Source organism: Berghia stephanieae, chromosome 13 (assembly GCF_034508935.2).
Source record: "Berghia stephanieae isolate SIO BIC M18660-M18661 chromosome 13, UCSD_Bste_1.3, whole genome shotgun sequence".
Lineage (NCBI taxonomy): Eukaryota > Metazoa > Mollusca > Gastropoda > Nudibranchia > Aeolidiidae > Berghia > Berghia stephanieae.
Genome location: NC_088372.1, coordinates 17,812,129 through 17,834,628, shown reverse-complemented (window position 1 = coordinate 17,834,628; position 22,500 = coordinate 17,812,129). Strand labels below are relative to the sequence as shown.

The 22,500-nt window shown below is 36.4% G+C and overlaps 1 protein-coding gene and 1 long non-coding RNA gene across 3 annotated transcripts; one reads left to right on the top strand and one right to left on the bottom strand.

Moving 5' to 3' along the window:
* Positions 1 to 257: 257 nt before the first annotated feature.
* Positions 258 to 14,616, bottom strand: LOC144958595 (uncharacterized). 2 transcript variants are annotated; one of them, XM_078890680.1, is made up of 5 exons: positions 14,480 to 14,616; positions 10,309 to 10,581; positions 5,137 to 5,289; positions 2,458 to 2,627; positions 258 to 948 (listed from the first exon to the last, which is right to left on the bottom strand). In XM_078890680.1, the coding sequence occupies exons 2-5, from the start codon at positions 10,538 to 10,540 to the stop codon at positions 685 to 687; spliced, it is 819 nt and encodes a 272-aa protein (XP_078746806.1). In that variant the 5' UTR covers positions 10,541 to 10,581; positions 14,480 to 14,616; the 3' UTR covers positions 258 to 684. The 2 variants fall into 2 exon arrangements, with proteins under 2 accessions (XP_078746806.1, XP_078746807.1); XM_078890681.1 differs by lacking the exon at positions 5,137 to 5,289.
* Positions 14,617 to 19,982: 5,366 nt separating this feature from the next.
* On the top strand, positions 19,983 to 21,614 carry LOC144958918 (uncharacterized). Its single transcript, XR_013642534.1, has 2 exons — positions 19,983 to 20,239; positions 21,392 to 21,614. It is a non-coding gene; the product is annotated as an uncharacterized LOC144958918 (long non-coding RNA).
* The last annotated feature ends 886 nt before the right edge of the window (positions 21,615 to 22,500 follow it).

The window sequence follows — 22,500 nt, the reverse complement described above, 5'->3', positions numbered from 1 at the left end:
TGGTGCTCGGCGCATAATTGAGTCCTCGGAAAAGGCTCTTTATTCACATTCTCTCACCCTACTCAGGTGTAAAATGAGTACCTGGCCGTAAACAGCGTTGTCTTTGTCCGAAAAATTGTAATATCGCCTAAAAGGCGTCATGTCCCGTCCTACATGTTAAAGGTTGCTGTTGAACGAGGACCCCTTGTAAAGTGCTTTGAGCACATTTAGTGGATATTGCCCTATATAAAGCTCTTTTTTTTTAAAGATGGGGTCATTTGAATCGATCGATCTTTTGAGTACGACTTTTCTGGCCAACTTTTTAAATATGCCCCCTTCCAGAATAAATAACCCTGTAAAATTGAATGCAAGCTTCAATTCAATATACAAAAACAGATACAATGTACGTTTCGGGTTTCCCCTTTATCAAAAAAACAGGATGAATGAAACACTACAGGCGAATGAGATAATGTAGTAGTGGCATTGTTAAGATGAATCGTTTTCTCATTCGTCTACAGTGTTTCATTCATCCTGTTTTGTTGATACAGGGGAAACCCGAAACGTTCATTTTGTCTATTTTCGTATATTAAATTGAAGCTTATATTTAACTTCACATTGTCATTTATTTCTTCCAGCCTTAAGCAGCAACATTTATATTACTCTTTCCAGAATAATACGGCAGTTAATTAACTGGCTAATGAAACTTCAGTATTCAACAGCAACAGGTGGTTGGGGGTTAGACTGATCTTTCGTAGGCTCCATAGGTTGTGTTGTGCCGGCAGGGGTTGGGAATTGTTGCTGTCCATAACCTGGTGGCATAGGTTGACCAGAGGCAGCGGTGGCGTATGGTTGAGGTTGGCCGTAAGCTGGTTGACCATATAAGACTGGTTGGCCGTAGGAAGTGCCTGGAATGGGTTGGCCTACGGGGTATGCTTGAACCACTACCGCCCCACTAGCCACTGGGGAGGTCTTGGGTGGGGGGGGGTGGTCGGGGGGGAGGGGAATTAAAGAAGAGGCAAAGAATAATTTTGACGTCAATGGCCTTTATTAATAGTAGATTAAGTTCGCTCTTTCTCTGATTAATTTTATTGAATTTGCGAATTGTTAAGATAAAATGGCAATACAAAATTAATATTACCAATTAGAGTTTTAGAGTAGATAGTGCGCATCCTTTAGTGTCTAGAATTTTACATAACTTTATAATACTATGTCACTGTGTTATTCAGTTTTGTAAATTTACACTTCTTCCACCAAAAAGATGTGTTCGACGTTTATCTATTTGCAGGTTGATAATCCAATTTGTTATGGGCACATTGTTGCAATGAAATTAATACTCTCAAACGAACTGGTGGGGTTCCTGACCTCCCACAGTGGGCAGAGGGGTACATACTGTGTCTTCTATCCCCTTATATTATCTGTTTTCCAACATGCTTTCTGCCTTTGTCTTGGAATGAGATTACTTGGTTTTAACCTGGCCCTGGCCGGAGTCCTAGCTGGGAGGGAAACAGTCAAATGCATTGTCATTGTTTTGGGAGATGATATTTTTTCCCTTGTAAATCATGTCTCTGTTATGTAATATTGTATTTGTTATTTTGAATGTATAATGTAAGCATTTGAGTGTATTCCTCTTTGTTGGATTTTGTGCTTATGTCCGGATGAGACTAATAGGTGATCTCAAACTAAGTGCATTGGTGGTATGCTTTTAGAATCTACATCAAATCCCTATTTGTTCCCAGTTCCCCTATGTCTTACTTTCTCTTGGGTGCTTCAATTGTAATTCTAGAACTTTTTACTATCCCATTTTCTTCCTTTTTACTGGCGCTGATATAACCTAAATGTGTGCAAACGCGTAAAACCTTAAAAAAAAAAAAAAAAAAAAAAAAAAAAAACAATCCTCTTGTCAACAAAAATACGATAAATGAAATACGAAAGACAGATGAGATTGTTGTCGTGATCAAATTCAAGTTTCCATTCATTCCATTTGATTAATATTTAATTTTGTTACTCTAGGGTTTATGAAGTTCACTCAAAATTCATACTCCAGACCTAATTTTTTTATATTTTTTCGTATTGTTTACTATTTTGAGACAGTTAGTCGCACATCCATTTTTTACTATAAAGTTTATAAAGTTCACTTAAAGGTCATACTCCATATCTAAAAATTTTACTTTTTCGTATTGTTTACCATTTTGAGAGTTAGTCACAAATCCAATTGACTACTAATGATATTTAATATTTCATTATAAAGTTCCTAAATTTCACTCAAAAGTCATACTCAAGATCTAAATTTATTTATTTTTTCGTTTTGTTTACTATTTTGAGACAGTTAAGTCACATATCCATTTGACTAATAATATTTAATTTTTTACTATAGGGTTTATGAATTTCACTCAAAAGGCATGCTCAAGATCTAAATTTATTTTTTTTTTCGTTTTTTTTTTACCATTTTGAGACAGTTAGTAAGTCGTATATCCTTACCTGCTCTGCTTGGTAGCTCTGTTCAATCAACACGCTTCCAATAACGAGTATAATGAAAGACACAATGTTGATAAAGAAAGAATAGCCCAGGCCATATTCCTCGGCGTAAATCTCGTCCCCCTCTTTAAGGTTTACTCCATACACGATGGTGGCTATCACCAAAAATAGTACTGGCACAAAAATAATAATAAAATAGATCAATTAGAATGGAGTCCACTCAAGATAAACTCTTTAGAATAAAATTAAAAAAAAAAAGTTTATCTTAAAAAGGTTTAAAGTATAATTTATTTTTCAAGGGGAACAACCTCTCAATAAACACATGAGAGATGGGTAAAATTCCAGAAGCCTCCCCTGCCCATGAAAATAAAGTGCATGGCTCTTTTGTTAATGATGCACGCATTTGGTAGCCTACACGTTGTGCTTTTTGTTTTTTTTTCTGGGTTTTTTGTTGTTGTTGCTTTTTTTTTTTTTTTTTTTTTTTGGGGGGGGGGGGAGGGGGGGGAGGGGAGGCGGTTTAGCACTAGTGGGTGGACGAATTAAGGCCATTCATGGCAGAGAACAGCTTCTTCTAATCAGACGGTGGCGTGGCCTTCGTTAACTGAAAAGCTTGATTCGAAGCAAAACAATTCTTCATAGCAAAAAACGAGAAGGGCACGGGAAAAAGTTAATAATTAACTTTTCACAGTGATCTTCGTCTTGTTTTATGAAGAATTATTCTTGATTAGTATCAGGTTGTTTTTACAATTATTGTGAGTTGTAATCAATAACTGAATCAATCGATGAGTTTGTTTCTTTGAGCACTTAAACAACTTGCGTCTGGTGATCGTGGTCTTATTTTATGACGTAATATATTTTTTCAGATTTGTTTATTTATACCAGAATTCAATTCGTTGGTTCTGGGTGGGGATCCTGACCTCCCATAGTGGGCAGGGAGGTACATAGTGTGTCTTCTATCCCCTATGTCTGTTTTCCAACATGCTTTCTGTCTTTGTCTTGGAATGAGATTACTTGTTTTTTACCTGGCCCTCGTTGGAGTCCTGGCTGGGAGGGAATCAGACAAATGCATAATTATTGTTTTGGGAAATGATATTTTTTTTCCATGTAAATCATCTATTTGTTATGTATGATTATATTTATTATTTTTGATGTATAATGTAAGCATTTGAGTGTATTCCTCTTTTTTGGACTTTGTGCTTTTGTCCGGATGAGACATAGGTGATCTCAAACTAAGTACATTGGTGGTATGCCCTTGGAATCTACATCTGATCCCTATTTGTTCCCATTCCTCTTTGTCTTACTTTCTCTTGGGTGCTTTATTTGTAATTGTAGAACTTTTTACTATCCCATTTTCTTCCTTTTTACTGGCGCTGATATAACCTAAATGTGTTGCAAGCGCCGTAAAACCCTTAAAAACAAACAAACAAACATAATTTGTTGGTTGATATTAGAAAAAAAATACGAGATCTGTCAAAACGCCTCTTTTAAACGAGATTTTATCTTAAACGAGAACACAATATCAACACTTCACTGAAATAATATGTAAATTGCAAAAATGAAAATGTATTATGTCGTGCAATCGTGAAATATTATATTATATGAACCATATGGCAGAACGGATTAAATGCAAAACATTTATTATTGACATTAATAATATAGCTTATTCAAGGGTTGGATTTATTCAATTATTATTATTATTATTATTATTATTATTATTATTATTATTATTATTATTATTATTATTATTATTATTATTATTATTATTATTATTATTATTATTATTATTATTATTATTATTATTATCATTATTATCAGCATTAGTAGTAGTAGTGGTAGTGATAGTAGTAGTAGTAGTAGTAGTAGTAGTAGTAGTAGTAGTAGTAGTAGTAGTAGTAGTAGTTGTAGTTGTAGTTGTAGTTGTAGTTGTTGTTGTTGTTGTTGTTGTTGTAATTGTAGTAGTAGTAGTAGCAGTAGTAGTAGTAGTAATAGTAGTAGTAGTAGTAGTAGTAGTAGTAGTAGTAGTAGTAGTATAGCAGCAGCAGCATTATTGATATTATTATTATTATCATTATTATTATTATTATTATTATTATTATTATTATTATTATTATTATTATTATTATTATTATTATCATTATTGGTAGTAGTAGTAGTAGTAGTAGTAGTAGTAGTAGTAGTAGTAGTAGTAGTATAGTAGTAGTAGTAGTAATAGTAGTAGTAGTAATAACATCATCGTCATCATCATCATCATCATCATCATCATTATCATCATCATAATTATTATTATTATTTTTATTATTATTATTATTATTATTATTATTATTATTATTATTATTATTATTATTATTATTATTATTATTATTATTATCATTATTATTAGCAGCATTAGTAGTAGTAGTTGTAGTAGTAGTAGTTGTAGTTGTAGTAGTAGTAGTAGTAGTAGTAGTAGTAGTAGTAGTAGTAGGTGTTGTTGTTGTTGTAGTTGTATATAGTAGTAGTAGTTGTTGTTGTTGTAGTTGTATATAGTAGTAGTAGTAGTAGTAGTTGTTGTAGTAGTAGTAGTAGTAGTAGTAGTAGTAGTAGTAGTAGTAGTAGTAGTAGTAGTAGTAGTAGTAGTAGTAGTAGTAGTAGTAGTAGTAGTAGTGAGATCAGAACAACCGATAATAGAGATTAATTCCATACTTGCAAGTGTGGTCAATATCTCCATAATATACACAACCCCTCTGGATGCGCTCCTGTGATGCACTTTGAAGGAATGAAATAGGGCCAAAAACAATGCTATAAAGGTGAGAGCTATAGCCGAGGCAATCAGTGAACGGGTACGTATAATGTAATCTGAAATAATAAAGTAACACATCAGGGAACAGACAGATAAAGATCTGAGAAAGTGTGTATGATCGTAGCCATCATTATGTTATAGCCTGACCCTGAAATCCAAAAGGACTGGCATTTTGACGTCATTTTTTTAGGTTTTTGCACCGCCTAGTGAGTTGTCGTTAGTAGAGCTCATGGAAACAAGTTATTTCATTGGTTGAACTATTGAATACAACCCACGATTTGTTTTCTTTTGTGGCAAAAGAATGGCATTTTGAAGTCATTTTTTGATCAGTGTCAGGCCATAACTTGACGAAGGCCACGGTCTGAAGCGAAACAAACAAAAAATAATTAAAAAATAAAAACAAATTAAAACTATCCCGAAAAATTTGGTCTTCCTCGACAAGGGATCAAATTCACTGGGTGGTGTTCCTGACCCCCTATAGTGGGCAGGGAGGCACTTACTGTGTCTTCTATCCCCCTATATATCTATTTTCCAACTTGCTTTCTGTCTTTGTCTTGGAATGAGATTACTTTGTCGTGGCCCTGGCCGAATGCCCTTGCTGAGAGGGAAATAGTCAAAGGTAAAATATTTAGTTTTGGGAGATGATATTTTGTTTCTTTGTAAATCATCTCTCTGTCATACACTGTATTATATTTTGTTAAAATGTTATATATGATTTGTATACATTTGAGTGTATCCCTCTTAGTGGTGACCTGTGCTTGTGTCTGGATAAGAATTTTAGGTGATCTCAAACTAAGTAATTTGATAGTGTGCTCTTGGAATCTACATCTATTTCCTATTTGAACCAATTCCCCTTTGTCTTGCCTTTTCTTGGGTGCTTTAATTGTAATTCTAGAACTTTTTACTATCCCATTTTCTGCCTTTTTACTGTCTTTTAGAGCACATAAATGTGTTGCGAGCGCCGTAAAACCCCTAAAAACAAACACATCTAAATTCAGACCTCCAGATTACCATCAGACGTGCTACCGTTACACAACAGAGATTCATTGCCCGATGCTTGAGTCAACTTAACCCTCTCCTTACCAACTGTAGGAAAATCGTGACATTCGTTACGATACCAACCAACATTTTTCTTTTTCAAATTTCTTTTGTACATCATACAATTTAAAGGAAATGAACAGTGTGTTGTACAGCATGTATTGTTAAAGAAATTATGTATCGCAAGAACTTACTGCTATTGTGTTTGAGTGATAAAATATATATTTTTGTGTTATTTGGGTTTAAAGTTTTGGGGAAAATCCTGAAAATGGCTGGTAAGGAGAGAGTTAAGGCTATAATATTCTTCACAAAGATCGGTATGCGTTTTACCCTCTGACCTCTCGCTTTCATCACACAACATAAACATTGAACACGAGAGGACGAAGCTGAGACACAAGAGTCGCACCAGTTTTTTTGTTTTGAAATTTTCAAATGGGGATGATCTATATTAACTATCCATATGCTCGAGATCATTGGTCACATTGCAAAATCTGTTCATAGTGACCAACACTGTGGAAAATGTTCACCGTTTAAAAAAAAAAATATCTATCATCACGATTGGTCAATTAATTCAGCTTCCCTACATAGGTTATATTTCTAACTGTTGTAAACAAAGCAGCGTGTTTACATTTTTAAAGAAATATCCACTTGTTGGACAGCAACAAATCATGTGATTGATGACCTGGTTGGACGAAAAGATGAATATAGATCGCTCCCATTGAGACATTGGGGAGCTGGCATTGATGTAATTTCTAAATAGGAATCAGTCACTAGTCTATAAATATAATGATTTGAAAATGTAGTGTATGAACCCCCCCCCCCCCCTCCCCCCTCTTTCTCCCAAATATAAAATCCTCCCAAAAAACAGAGCTTTCATATAGCGCAATCCCCACTAAACGTGCTCAAAGTGCTTCACAAAGGGTCACTGGTCTACAGCGACATGGAACATGTAGAACAAGACTTGTCGCCTGTTAGGTGATATTACAATATTTTCCTACAGAGACAACGTTGTAACGGCCAGCTATTCTTTTTATTCGGTGAGAGAATGTGAGTAAGAGTCTATTCCAAGGACCCAACTATGCGCTGAACGAGGCTTTATGTATTATATATGATTTGTAAACATTTGAGTGTATTCCTCTTAGTGGGGACCTGTGCTTGTGTCTGGATGAGAATTTAGGTGATCTCAATCTAAGTACACTGATAGTGAGCTCTTGGAATCTACATCTGTTCCCTATTTGAGCAAATTCGCCTTTGTCTGCCTTATTCTTGGATGTTTTAATTGTAATTCTATAACATTTTACTATCCCATTTTCTTCCTTTTTACTGGCGCTGATATGACCTTAATGTGTTGCAAACGCCGTAAAACCCTTAAAAACAAAACAAAACGAGGCTCGAGTCCGGGACCTTAGATTCGAAATCGATTGTCATACCACAAGACCCCGTTGCCTAAAATATCGGAAAAAGTATTGTTTGAATAAGTGTGTGGTTTTAATTTTTTCTTTTTCTTATATGAGTATTTTTGTGCGGCTATGTGGTCTCGTGGTGTGACACTCGCTTTCGGATGGGAAGGTCCTGGGTTCGAGCCTGGTGATCGGCGCATAATTGAGTCCTCGGAAAAGGCTCTTTATTCACATTCTCTCACCGAACTCAGGTGTAAAATGAGTACCTGGCCGTAAACAGCGTTGTCTTTGTCCGAACAATTGTAATATCGCCTAACAGGCGTTTGTGCCATCCTACATGTTTAATGTTGCTGTTGACCAGGGACCCCTTGTAAAGCGCTTTGAGCACATTTAGTGGATAATACGCTATATAAAATCTCATTTTTCTTCTCTCAGGCTTTTCTTGCACTGTTTCATATTCACATTTTCATATCTTTATCATACACCCTGTGCCAGCTCCCTAATTTATTACTCGCGTATGAAGGAGTGGCAGATAAAGCAGGAATAAGGAAGAACAGTGTTATGTAAAAACAACAACTGATTCGTACCGTAGCCATCGTTATGTTATAGCCTGATACTGAAATCCAAAAGGACTGGCAGTTTGACGTCATTATGATTTGGTATTTTGCACCGCCTATGAGTTGTCGTAAGTAGAGCTAATGGAAACAAGTTATTTCATTGGTTGAACTATTGAATACAACTCACGATTTGTTTTCTTTTGTGGCAAAATACTGGCATTTTGACGTCATTTTTTGGTCGGTATCAGGCCATAACTTTACGAACGCCACGCTGATACTGACCAAAAAATGACGTCAAAATGCCAGTCTTTTGCCAGAGGAGAAAACAAATCGTGAGTGGTATTCATATTTCAGCTAATGAAATAACCTGTTTCCATCAGGTCTACTAACGACAACTCACGAGGTGGTGCAAAAACCAAATAATGACGTCAAACAGCCAGTCCTTTTGGATTTCAGTGTCAGGCTATAACATAACGGTGGCTACGGTGTCATGCCATAACTTTACATTGGAAGTGTTAGACCACTCTTCAATCATTGGACTGAATGCAAACTTCGTGTAAATGATCTTCTCATTTTAGATATATGGCATCCTATCTTATTTTCTTGTATAGATATTATCCAGATGACGTCACTCAGGCCTTTGTTATTGTTTTTGCCATCCGCGTTTGTGAGTTGTTCTCACTAAACTGTATTAACCAGACTTAAGTTGAGTTTATATGCTTTATAGAGGAGAAGGAATATCATATTTTACTGTGCTAAATATCAACGCTCATACTTTAGCATCTGGTCCATCCCGACATAATACCGTTTTGAGACGAGGGGGTCACCTATGTAATACGTCCTCGCCCTTTCAACGTATTCAACGTAACCTGCCTTTCATCCTACTACTAAACTAGTTATGTTATTCACTACGTTACCTATTCCTTATTAATTCCTCCGAAGGACTGGTTACATAAACACTTCCAATGATTTTGGAACCATAAAAGTAGAATGTGTGACGTCACGACTTTTCTTCCCTATTTTATTAATTGAAAATCAAAAATGCAAAGCGGTGACGAATCAAAACGGTAGTGTGTGGGGGTGTATTGATAATGGTATAGATGGAACACAAATGACGTCATTCATCTCTTTGTTATAGTTTGCAGACAGAAATATCATTGATTAGTTCTCATTAACTTCTATCAGTCATACCAAATATAAACGTTCTAGGTACGTTATATCCGGCGGGCGGATGTTGTGAGTAGTTTACCTAAACGCATAGCATCTTTTGAATTTATAATTTGGTTAAGTATATTTGTTTCACCCGTAACCCAACCCCCCCCCCCCCCCCCAACCACCACCACCACCACCAAGCCGCTTATCATTAATTTGAAGTTCGAAGCACAATTCTACTTTCACAGCACACTTCTACTTTCACTTTCAACATTAATTAACTAAATCGCCCCACGCTTATAAGGAAAGCTACTACTTTAGATCTCGAGGTAAAATTCCAATAAAAGACTGATCCACGCAATAAAGCATAATTTGATAAGATTTAAAAAATCAAATTTGTATTTCGAGTCATAAATTACGATGTTTATCCATTATAAATTTGCATTCTTTGCAAATATGAACCTTTGAAAATCAACTTTTCAAACTGATATACCTTACCTAGACCAAAGAACTTTATTCAAAGTGACGAAGCTTAACTATAGATAGTTAGAAGATGACGTCACTCAGGTCTTTGTTGTTGTTAATTGCCATCCGCGTTTATGAGTAATGCTCACTGAATTGTATTAACCTGACTATAAACGTTCATGATTACACACGGTTTTGTGTGTTGTTCCGTTATACTTCCGGATGGCAACGTTATGAGCTTCTTAGCTAAGCGCATACTATCTATAGATTTCCACAACAGCTACATAAAAAACAAATAATACTTATAAATAAAATCATATTCACCCAATAGTGATCAAAATATAAAACAATTATAGCATGCAATGAAATAACAACAACAACAAGAACAACAACAACAACAAAAACTACAACAACAACAACAACAACAACAACAACAAAAACAACACTAGCACCAACAAATTACCATCTGGTTCCTCTATGGTCTTACACACATCATCAAAGCCAGTATCAATGCAAAATTCAAACAGTCCATGATGTACTGAAATATCAGCAGATGCGGTGAATGAAGAGCCGGTCGAATGGGTAATGGTGACCTGCTTCCAGTAGTTGGTGAACAAGGCTACAAACTCGAACACTATTGCAGCACACATGAACAATAGCCCGGCAATCAACATTCCGATTTGGGAGGAATTCATCGTTTCCGTTTGGATTTATGATAGTTGTTACACCAACTTTTCTGAAATATGACGAGGTGAGAGGGCAAAAAGTTATTAATCTCGGATCACGTGTCTATCACATGATCTTTCTGACTATACGTTAAAAAAATGCCGCTATGCAATTTTTGATTGGATAGCACATTATGTATATATATATATATATAATATATATATATATATATATATATATATATATATATATATATATATATATATATATATATATATATTTATATATATATATATAACAATAAAACAATATAAAATTTTCATTGGGCACTATTTTAAATATTATGACAATGATGATGTGATTGATACGTCATACGCGATGCGTTGAACGTGATACGTGCATTCTGCTAAAACTTTTATCATATCAATCCTTTAGATCGAAAAGGCCCACGGTGCCAGAGTTTACCCTCGTTTCTATATCGTGAAACAGACATCACAAATTGCTTGCTACCCTTTTATCAATCGGGGAAATATTTCCCGTCGATCAAACCGACCCGGTTACAAAACTCCTTCTTGGGGAACAAGGGGGTCAAAATAATCTGGACTGCAATCTTGGATCGATACCGGCCAGGGCATACACACAACCTTGTTCGCCTTGATACCGGCCCTTTAGTCTGTAAAGAGAGAGCTTTACCCACTGAGCTATCAGGACCCCCATGTACCAGTGGTAAAAAAAAATTGGCAAATCTTAATTATCAGGGGTCTGATTCATGGAGCGGGACTATGGTACTTTGTAGTCTAAGACTTTGGGAAGTCCGAGACTATGGCTATTCATGGAGTCAGACTTCGTCCCTGACTATCAAGTCTCTGACTACCCTAGCGAAGTCTCAGACTACAGATACGTTTCCGAGGAATCCTCAGTTAAAAAAAGATTGAACACTGTAGTCTGAGGCTTCGCTAGCGTAGTCAGAGACTTGATAGTCAGGGACGAAGTCTGACTCGTGAATAGCTTATTTTTCGTAGTCTCTGACTTCCCAAAGTCTTAGACTACAAAGTCTCAAACTTTGCTATAGTCTGAGACTACCATAGTTTCGGTCTATGAATCAGAGCCCAGAATATTCAGACATGAAATTAAATGTATGTAGGAATTCGTCTCTGACAAAGGAAGAAATAAAAATGCAAGAATAGAAAAAAAAAAACAAACGTCCCTTAAAATCAGCCTGCCTAGTCTGGGAATCGAACATCAGACCTCAGGTTTCCTACTTTTTCACTGATCGCATTTATATTGTCTAGGAACTTGATGATAGTACACGACGTGTAAATATGTGCAGGTCTGACATCCGAACCCACTTATGGGCCTAGTTTAACATTCTTGTGATGGACAATATTTTGCGTCATTTTTTTGAGATTGCCATTACAACGATTGGCTCTTAAGGAATTGGGTTATCAGACCTGCAAATAAGTGCTTGTCGAAACTACATATTTTGTGTTTAAAGATTTCAAAGGGATATGTTGGAAATACATAGTTGACAAAACTATTTTTAAGACGTCAAAAACAGTTAATACCTGCTATCGAATGCCTACGCAAAATGACGGTCAGCTTATAAATAATAAAAATAATAAAATTGAGCTTTATATAGAGCAATATCAACTAAATGTGCTCAAAGCGCTTTACAAGGGGTCCCTGGTCAACAGCAACATTTAACATGTAGGACGGGACATTCCGCATGTTAGGCGATATTACAATTTTTTCGGACAATGACAACGCTGTTAACGGCGAAGTACTCATTTTACACCTGAGTACGGTGAGAGAAAGTGAATAAAGAGCCTTATCCAAGGACTCAACTATGCACCGAGCGCGAGGCTCGAACCCAGGACCTTCCGATCCGAAAGCGAGTGTCATACCACAAGACCACATAGCCGCACGTGCTTATCATCTGTAGACCTTCTTACTTGTTGGTCTCGACAACGATATTTATTCCATATCAAAAATAGTTTGCTGGATTTGTAGATACATTTAATCCTAATAGAAATTACATATTCTTTCCGTCATTATATTATGTCAGGCGCTCTACATGTTGCATTTTACGGAAATTACTTAGTTTTTATGTAAAAGACCTAATATCTTTCTGTTCGGCTATGTGGTCTAGTTGTATGATTCTCGCCTTCGGATATCGGAAGATCGTAGGTTCGAGACCCGGTGCATAGTTGAGTCCTTAGAAAATGATCTTTATTCGCAGTCTTTCACTGTACTCAGGTGGAAAATGAACACCTGGAATTTAACAGCATTGTCTCTGTTCGGACTGTTCACAAAAAAAAAGTTGTAATATCACTTAACAGGCGTCACATCTCGGCCTAAGTGTTAAGAATTGCTGTTGGCAGCAACAGCCTCTTATGGTTCTCACATGTTATGACGATCGACCCAATCAGCAAAGTCCGGTCCTCATTCGTGCACCGTCGCGAACCCGCCGGGTAGCATCGTCACAACACACCGTTCGACTAGATGCTCTGCCGTCTCGGGTTCTTGCCCACAGCGGGTACATATTGGACAGGTAGTAAGAACCCACCGATGTAACGCACTTGCCGTTAGGCAGTTCCTCGACCGAAGCCGATTCGCAGCCACCCAATGTCTCCTCTTACTGGTATCAAAGCCTGGCAACTTCTTACCAAGCTTAGAGGAGTGTACGTCCCCGCCCCCACGAGGGATTGAATTCGTCCAAACCGACTTCCATCTCGTATGTGCAGGGCAGCTGTTGGCTAGGGACTCATCGCAAAGCGCCGAGAGCACGTTGAATGGATATGACGCTATATAAATGCTCTAGGATTGTTTCATTCTACGTTATCAAAAATATGTTTAAAATTGGCTGAGTTATGACTAATTGTTGTAGAAAATCTGCGAGAAATGTTTTTGAGAAATACGGATCAAGACTTGAAATAGCGCGTAATTTTTTTAAATACAATGTTTAAGCACGGTCCCAGGTTTGAGAGTTTTTTTTTTTCAATGTAAGAGTTATTTTAATCAATTGATATTTAAATGACGAGATTTTTCGCCAAGTTCTTAAATGTGTACTTGTTTTTCCCAGTTCAACCAGTTTTATTCTAATTGACAGAAAAGTGGACGATGAACAATATAAACCCTAAACTCTGAGATCTATATTCTCAGTTTTTGTCAATGTCAGGGTCCCTGTCAATTCTCCAAAACAAAGAGGAGTCTTAAAATGTTTGAACTGAAGTGAATCGTTTCAACAACGCAACGATGACACCGAAATACGAACCCAAGACAGAGAAAAAAAAATTCAGTTCAGCAACAAATTTGAATGAAAGTGGTATAAATTAGATATATTATGATTCTTGTCTTTTCATATTGTTTCATACAACTCGATATCCTTAAAATATCAATTGATGCTCGTTGAAACTCGTAATCAATCTTTTGAAGATGCAATGTAATATGTAATGTAATAGGCAATTTATATAGCGCCATTATCCATTTACACTGCTCAATTGCGCTTCACAATAGCAATAACAGATAATACGTAAACAAATTCATAAATATGGATGACTCGTATAAAACCAATACGAGTAGACACTCGTATTCATCTATCTATTTTCAGATGTCAGCGAATAAAAACAATTACAGTGACATAGTTATAAAAACTACAATGAATATGACAGTAAAAAAAAAAAAGAACACAATGCGAAACATGGAACGTTTCGGGCTCAAAACCCTACTTTAGCCAATCACAAAAACAAATAAAAAAAACATAAACGTACATAAATTCTAAGATCTTTTTTGCATAAAGGATGTGCCAAATATAAACCTGCGACCTATTTACTTCTAAAGTGTTTATCTAAGTTTTAATTGAATTTGTTATTGGCTTAGAAATGGCGCATGTTATACATTATGATAGCAAAGCTGCATGCACATACATAACTTTTACAACAAATTTAATGTTAACAATACAAACTCACATGATTAGTCGTTGTACGATACAGGGGTTTTCTCTATCACTAATGGCTACCACGTAAACTTGATTACCTTTATATAGTCTCATAAAATGTGTCCCACCGTCACAAATCGGTATTAAATCAGGTTGAATAAGAAATTGAAAATTGCAAAAATAGCCACAATAATTAAACTTCAGTAAAGTGTATTTGTTTCATCAAATAAAAATATTATCAATTCTTAAATAGGAGAAAACAAAAAAAATTAATTTCTCTGAGCATTTTAAATTAAGAATCAATTTTACCACTTCTGGTTAACTCCATAATCACCCCGAATTGAGACGGTGGGTCACATGTTTTTAAAGAAATAGAAACTGGAGTAAATAAAAACAGAGAGACATGTAGGTTGTTCTGCTTTACACACACATACATACACACACACACACAAACACACACGAACACACAATCACAAAACATCAATTTCTAAATATTTGAACACAATTTCTTTTTTTTTTTAAATTAAAAGATCGTTGAATTAAGTTTCACACCTCCGCCCTCCTCCCCCCCCCCCCCCCCCCCCCCTTTTTTTTTTTTTCACCTCATCAAATTTCTTAAACTTGATATCTTATTACTCAAAATTAATAAATTTCCACATGTTTGGGTTCATCCTCGATACGCATATATTTGAAGTTCTGTCATCCGAAAGCATTTGTGGGCTTGATTTATCATTGTTGCAATCAACACTATAGATGGAATGCGCTTGGACAAGGAGTTCACAACATTGCCATCCGGAAGTATAACGGACCAACACACAAACTCTGTGTAACCATGAACTTTTATAGTCTGGTTCATCCAGTTTAGTGAGAACAACTCACAAACGCGGATGGCAAAAACAACAACAAAGGCCTGAGTGACGTCATCTGCATACTATCTATTTTGAGTTGGTTTGATTGAAAGTATTTATTTCTATCTCAACATTGAGCCCATGACAATTTGGGTGATCAGACATGCGGATAAGCACACATCGAGTTAATCTTGTCTCGCATTACATTGACGATTAAAGATAAATAAAAACCAACTAAATTCTTGTTAAAATAAATAAAGATGTTTTGTCGATACATGCGCTGTCATGTAAATCACCTTTGAGAATTTATCTGCACAGTTCATTTCATTTCCAAGAAATCTTTCCTTGCGACGGTCTTAGCAATTGAATAGTAGAGGTTTGCATTTTATTTCTTCCTTCCAATTCCATTCATGAGACGGCCAATCCTGCGTAATTAAATTATTGATTATTTGAATGTCTGATACTAGAATGAAGTTATGGGCATGGTTTAAAACTGTTGTTTTGGACAATATTATTACGTTGGTTTTTGAGTAGTATTAGTTGCGGCTATGTGGTCTAGTGGTATGACACTCGCTTTCGGATCGGAAGGTCCTGGGTTCGAGGCTCGCGCTCGGCGCATAGTTTAGTCCTTGGAAAAGGTTCTTTACTCACATTCTCTCACCGTACTCAGGTGTAAAATGAGTACCTGGCCGCTAACAGCGTTGTCTTTGTCCGAAAAATTGTAATATCGCCCAACAGGCGTCATGTCCCGTCCTAGATGTTAAATGTTGCTGTTGACCAGGAACCCATTGTAAAGAGCTTTGAGCACATTTAGTGGATATTGCGCTATATAAAGCTCAATATTATTTTTAAAAAATTTAAATTACAACAGTGATCTCATAACAAATTCTATCATTAGATATGCAATTCAGTCAATCATTTAAAATCTCTGCTTTTTGCTATATTACGTAGTTTAAATATACGAAAAAAATGAAGACTTAAACACTATATAAATAAATGTATATCTATAATTATTTAGTAAATAATAAATATAATAATGAATCGATACAAGTAGTGTTATGAGTAGTATATAGTATAGTATAGTAGTAGATAGTAGTTAGTGAGTATAGTAGAGTAGTAGTAGTAGTATAGATAGTATAGTATTTAGTAGTAGTATAGTAGTAGTAGAGTAGTATATAGTAGTAGTAGTAGTAGTAGTAGTAAGTAGTATTAGTAGTATGTAATAGTATGTAGTAGTAGTAGTAATAGTAGTAGTAGTAGTATGATAGTAGTAAGTAGTAGTAGTAGTAGTATTAGTAGTAGTAGTAGTAGTAGTAGTAGTATAGTAGTAGTAGTAGTAAGTAGTAGTATAGTAGTAGTAGTAGTAGTAGTAGTAGTAGTTAGTAGTAGTAGTATAGTAGTAGTATATAGTAGTAGTAGATAGTAAGTAGTAGTAGTAGTAGTAGTTAGTAGTAGTAGTAGTAGTAAGTATAGTAGTAGTAAGTATAGTAGTTAGTAGTAGTAGTAGTATAGTAGAGTAGTAGTAGTTGTTGTAGTAGTAGTGTAGTAGTAGTAGTAGTAGTAGTAGTAGTAGTAGTAGTAGTAGTAGTAATAGTAGTAGTAGTAGTAGTAATAGTAAGTAGTAGTAGTAGTAGTTAGTAGTAGTAGTAGTAGTAGTATAGTAGTAGTAGTAGTAGTAGTAGTAGTAGTGGTAGTAGTAGTAGTAGTAGTAGTAATAGTAGTAGTAGTAGTAGTAGTAGTAGTAGTAGTAGTAGTAGTAGTAGTATTTAGTAATATGTAGTAATAGTCAGGGGCGGTTGGTCACATTGTATTTAAGGCGGCACAAATTCGAAATACAGAATCAAACTTTATTGGTCTAGTTAATTTAACTTAATTTGACCTACTTTGTATGTGTGTGTGTGTGTGTGTGTGTATGTGTGTGTGTGTGTGTGGAGGGGGTATTGCAATTGTTTGCATATGTGCGTGTATTTGCGTGTGCGTGTATGTGTGTGTGTTAGAATATTAACGAGACGTACTCACAAAAGAGCATCAATTATCTTGGACAAAACTTGTCTGTTAACTTTCATCTGTTCATTATAACGACTCACAGACGCAGCATATCCTGTTTCCAACTGATTTCTTATATCTACAACGTTGAAAAGTTTATAATTAACAGCATCTGTGACATGGCTATTTGATTCAGAATGTTTCTTCAGAGCCTGAGAGATGTGCGCAATATCACTGAATCCTCCTGTTGTCCGTTATAGCATACATCACCAAAAATCAAGCAACAAAAACAATGAAGCGTTTTACGGCTTTCACTGGCAGTAAGCCATTCAACATTTTAAAAATAATTATTATTAAATCGGCGCTGTCTCCTCGGTGTGTTAGAAACTAAGTTAAAATTCACTGGTTTGTGTGGACCTAAATCTTTCACCACAATTTTCTCTTGAGGGGATAAGTGTCGGAATCGATTTTCAATTAAAAAATCAACATGATTCATGATTGGTTACAAATTACAGAAATAACTTTTAAAAATAAAATGATTCAAGATAAAAACAGGTAGGTTTCATAAACAATGACAACAGCGATAATACATTTTCTCTGAATACTAACGGTATGACACACATCTTTAGAATAATTGAATTTAAAAATCCACATTAAATTCCAAACTCAAAGCACTTGTTAACTTAACACACAATCAGCGACATCTTTATAATTATACTATTATTAGACAATGCACACGATACAAGTTGAGTAGGGATCGTTGGGAGTGTGCGGGATGAAGGACTCCGTGGGGTCAGGGATTTTTATTTATAGTACCATGGGGCTCTTCTCGGTGCATACTTTGTTTACTGTTCTTTTTGATATTTAATATATATTTAAGCAAAACCAACAATGATAAAATATATATTTATTGCCATTCTCTTCATCCGTATATCTAAGTGAAGCAAAGCCTCTTCTTTCAGTGATAAAACTGATATGGTTTTAATTTATCCCAAGTAGGACCTCAAGGCGTGCATCGCTAGATTGGGAGTGGAGCAGGCACTTATGTTGGTAACAACAAGATATGAAGTGAATAGAAAAGTGCCAGAAGACAATAGAGAATAAAAAATTTTTCGCGGCGGTGGTGGGGTTTGAACCTGCGACCTTATTGGTACGACAACTCCGCCTGGCAGGTGAGAGCGTGGCTCTACCGTGTGAGCTATCCACGAACACAAAAATATTCGTTTCAAACTCAAAGTCATTACTAGATCCCTCTCTCACCCACTTCTTGAGACCGCCGATTCGTTCGTACACCACCATCGCGAATAATTTTGACCAGCAGTTAAGCTTAATAGCCAATATTCTCAACACAAACATATAACATAGAAACGATTGAGACATTGAGTATGCTCCGGTGTATGGGGTGAATTTTTAATTCAGAAAAGTGAGTGGAGCAGGCACTTATGTTGGTAACAACAAGATATGAAGTGAATAGAAAAGTGCCAGAAGACAATAGAGAATAAAAAATTTTTTGCGGCGGTGGTGGGGTTTGAACCTGCGACCTTATTGGTACGACAACTCCGCCTGGCAGGTGAGAGCGTGGCTCTACCGTGTGAGCTATCCACGAACACAAAAATATTCGTTTCAAACTCAAAGTCATTACTAGATCCCTCTCTCACCCACTTCTTGAGACCGCCGATTCGTTCGTACACCACCATCGCGAATAATTTTGACCAGCAGTTAAGCTTAATAGCCAATATTCTCAACACAAACATATAACATAGAAACGATTGAGACATTGAGTATGCTCCGGTGTATGGGGTGAATTTTTAATTCAGAAAAGTGAGTGGAGCAGGCACTTATGTTGGTAACAACAAGATATGAAGTGAATAGAAAAGTGCCAGAAGACAATAGAGAATAAAAAATTTTTCGCGGCGGTGGTGGGGTTTGAACCTGCGACCTTATTGGTACGACAACTCCGCCTGGCAGGTGAGAGCGTGGCTCTACCGTGTGAGCTATCCACGAACACAAAAATATTCGTTTCAAACTCAAAGTCATTACTAGATCCCTCTCTCACCCACTTCTTGAGACCGCCGATTCGTTCGTACACCACCATCGCGAATAATTTTGACCAGCAGTTAAGCTTAATAGCCAATATTCTCAACACAAACATATAACATAGAAACGATTGAGACATTGAGTATGCTCCGGTGTATGGGGTGAATTTTTAATTCAGAAAAGTGAGTTTTATTCTCTATTGTCTTCTGGCACTTTTCTATTCACTTCATATCTTGTTGTTGCCAACATAAGTGCCTGCTCCACTCACTTTTCTGAATTAAAAATTCACCCCATACACCGGAGCATACTCAATGTCTCAATCGTTTCTATGTTATATGTTTGTGTTGAGAATATTGGCTATTAAGCTTAACTGCTGGTCAAAATTATTCGCGATGGTGGTGTACGAACGAATCGGCGGTCTCAAGAAGTGGGTGAGAGAGGGATCTAGTAATGACTTTGAGTTTGAAACGAATATTTTTGTGTTCGTGGATAGCTCACACGGTAGAGCCACGCTCTCACCTGCCAGGCGGAGTTGTCGTACCAATAAGGTCGCAGGTTCGAACCCCACCACCGCCGCGAAAAATTTTTATTCTCTATTGTCTTCTGGCACTTTTCTATTCACTTCATATCTTATCGCTAGATTGGCCGTCTTGGCCTAATAGGCTTCCTAAGTCGTGACGTAATCCTGCGCAGCAACGCATGGCAACAAACCGGCTGGCTCTAAACAGTCGAGAAAAATGGCTGACACGAACTCTATTTCCATCACCGCCCTTATGAAATACTTCTCCAATGAGCATAAAAGTGTCTCGCGAGGTGAAAATCATCATCAGTCAGGTCATGTTTTGACTTTCACTTACTCAGATGGCTTGATGTTCGGCAAAGTTCAAGCCAGCATGAAGAATAAAGAGTATTCTGTGAAGGTAAGTCATTTCGTCTTCTCATTCTCACTCTCAAAATCTCACATCTCCGTAAAACTACTGTTGGACAATAATCAGTTTACTTTGAGTTTAGGCAGATTTAGTATATCCAATGGAAAGATTTAACTGTTTACGTTCGATTTTAGTTAGGGAGAGAGAGAGGGAGTCATTGAATTATTGTGTTTTTATCTTATGGACCACGGACTTTGAGTCTTTGAGGTCTTAGTCTTGCTTCGCTAATTTTCGTTGCTATTGACTATAGTCTACTACATACTATTTAGTATCGTGTTGTAACCTTTATTATAATACTCATATGAGCATCACAATCACCAATCCCGCTAGACATTTTATCATACTTCATGTGGGCAGCGTGGATCAGCGGTACGGTTTTTGCTTCGTACCCGAAAGGTACCGAGTTCGTTCACCCGCCGCTGCGCTGTGTGGCCTTGAGCAAGTCACCTCGCCCTAGCTCAATTTGCGGCGCTGCACCGTGGTTATTCCAGTCTCCCCTGGGAATAGACCCTAGAGATAAATTTCCTCTATGGGATGAATAAAGGATTTATTTAGACCAGTGTTAGTCACGGTAAACTAAACTTCCTATTGGGTTAAGGTGTAATGTAAATGTTGCTGCTTGAAACTCGAAGAAATCAATAACATTGTGAAATTGAATGTGAACTTCAATTTAATATACGAAAACAGATAAAATGGACGTTTCGGGTTTCCCCCTTATCAAAAAAGCAAGATGAATGAAAGAATCACTTAATTTGTTTTTTTAATTGAGTTTTTATACAGCGTAATATCCACTAAATGTGCTCAAAGTGCTTTACAAGGGGTCCCTGGCCAACAGCAACATTTAACATGTAAGACGGGACATGATGCCTGTTGGGCGATATTACAATTTTTTCGGACAGAGACAACGCTGTTAACGGCCAGGTACTCATTTGACACCTGAGTACGGTGAGAGATTGTGAGTAAAGAGCCTTCTCCAAGGACTCAACTATGTGCCGAGCGAGGCCCAAACCCAGGACCTTCTGATCTGAAAGCGAGTGTCATACCACAAGACCACAACAGACGTTTTATTAGTTTGTTTGTTTTTTGCCTATTGAGCATGGTCGCAGCTCTAAATTTGAATCTTTTATTCTTTTACTTCCACAGATCTATCTTGATGATGCCTTGGGTTGATTCAGTCCAAAACTAATTTGTGTGGTTTTATTTAACAATGTTAATGACATTGAACATACATTGATACAACAATGCCATAATTTGTCATGTTTATCATGTAAAATCATGTATGGACCTACAAAACCATTATTTTGAATGGTGATTTGATGATGATGAACAAAATATGTGTGTTGTACAAAATAAATGGCAAAGCTAACAAAATGCAATCTCCTTAATAAGAGGAGACTGGGGATTGACAAGTGCTGCAACAAATTGAAAAATAATATCAGATGTTTCTCTTAACATGGTTGGAATATATGAGAGGATGTTAACATTTTTCAGTCTTTCATTAGCCCTCTCAACATGAATTCTACATGAAGCAATTTCTTTTGTTAATAAAATCTCATTTTCAGTAAATTTATTATGTAAAAAGGGAGGGATATTTACAGTTACTCCTTGAGGTAAATATCTTGAATCAGGATGGGGTTTTACCTTTATTACCTTTATCTACTATAATAAATAATGTTACCTCTAAAGCACTCAACATATTGAACAATAATATTAAATATTTTAAAAGAATGTACACCTGTCTCCATTCGAAGAACTTTTTCTGTAAGGCTTGAAACAGTGTAAGTGCGTTGAATCTAACTTAGTTGGGTTTTTTAAAGCTAGCTATTTCCTTATTTTTGTCTGTAATTTTTTGTTCTTGAATTAAATTTGTTGTTCTATTTAAAATATCCTCACTTGTTCTACAATCTGTTTTTTTTTAAAGATGGAATCCTGTGATGATGGTGACGAGAGTTGAGATGATGATGAGGGAGAAGATAATGAGGATGATGATGAGGAGGAAAATAATGATGATGAGGAATCTGGTTTTTTTAAAGGTGGGACTTTGTGATGATGATGAAGAGAGTTGAGCTGATGATGATGATGATGATGATGATGATGATGATGATGATGGTGATGATGATGATGATGATGGTGGTGGTGGTGGTGGTGGTGGTGGTGGTGGTGGTGGTGGTGGTGGTGGTGGTGGTGGTGGTGGACTTCTTGATGTTGGTGCCAATTGAGATGGGGTGGGAATTCCTTGTGTCACTTTTCTT

Bases quoted from the DNA above. Each gene is read 5' to 3' on its own strand.
- LOC144958595 (XM_078890680.1), bottom strand. From the start codon at position 10,540: ATGAATTCCTCCCAAATCGGAATGTTGATTGCCGGGCTATTGTTCATG. The intron at 2,628-5,136 runs GTATGGAATTAA...TTTTTGTGCCAG, and splicing joins GATATTGACCACACTTGCAA to TACTATTTTTGGTGATAGCC. The intron at 949-2,457 runs GTAAGGATATAC...CCCCCACCCAAG, and splicing joins AGAGCTACCAAGCAGAGCAG to ACCTCCCCAGTGGCTAGTGG.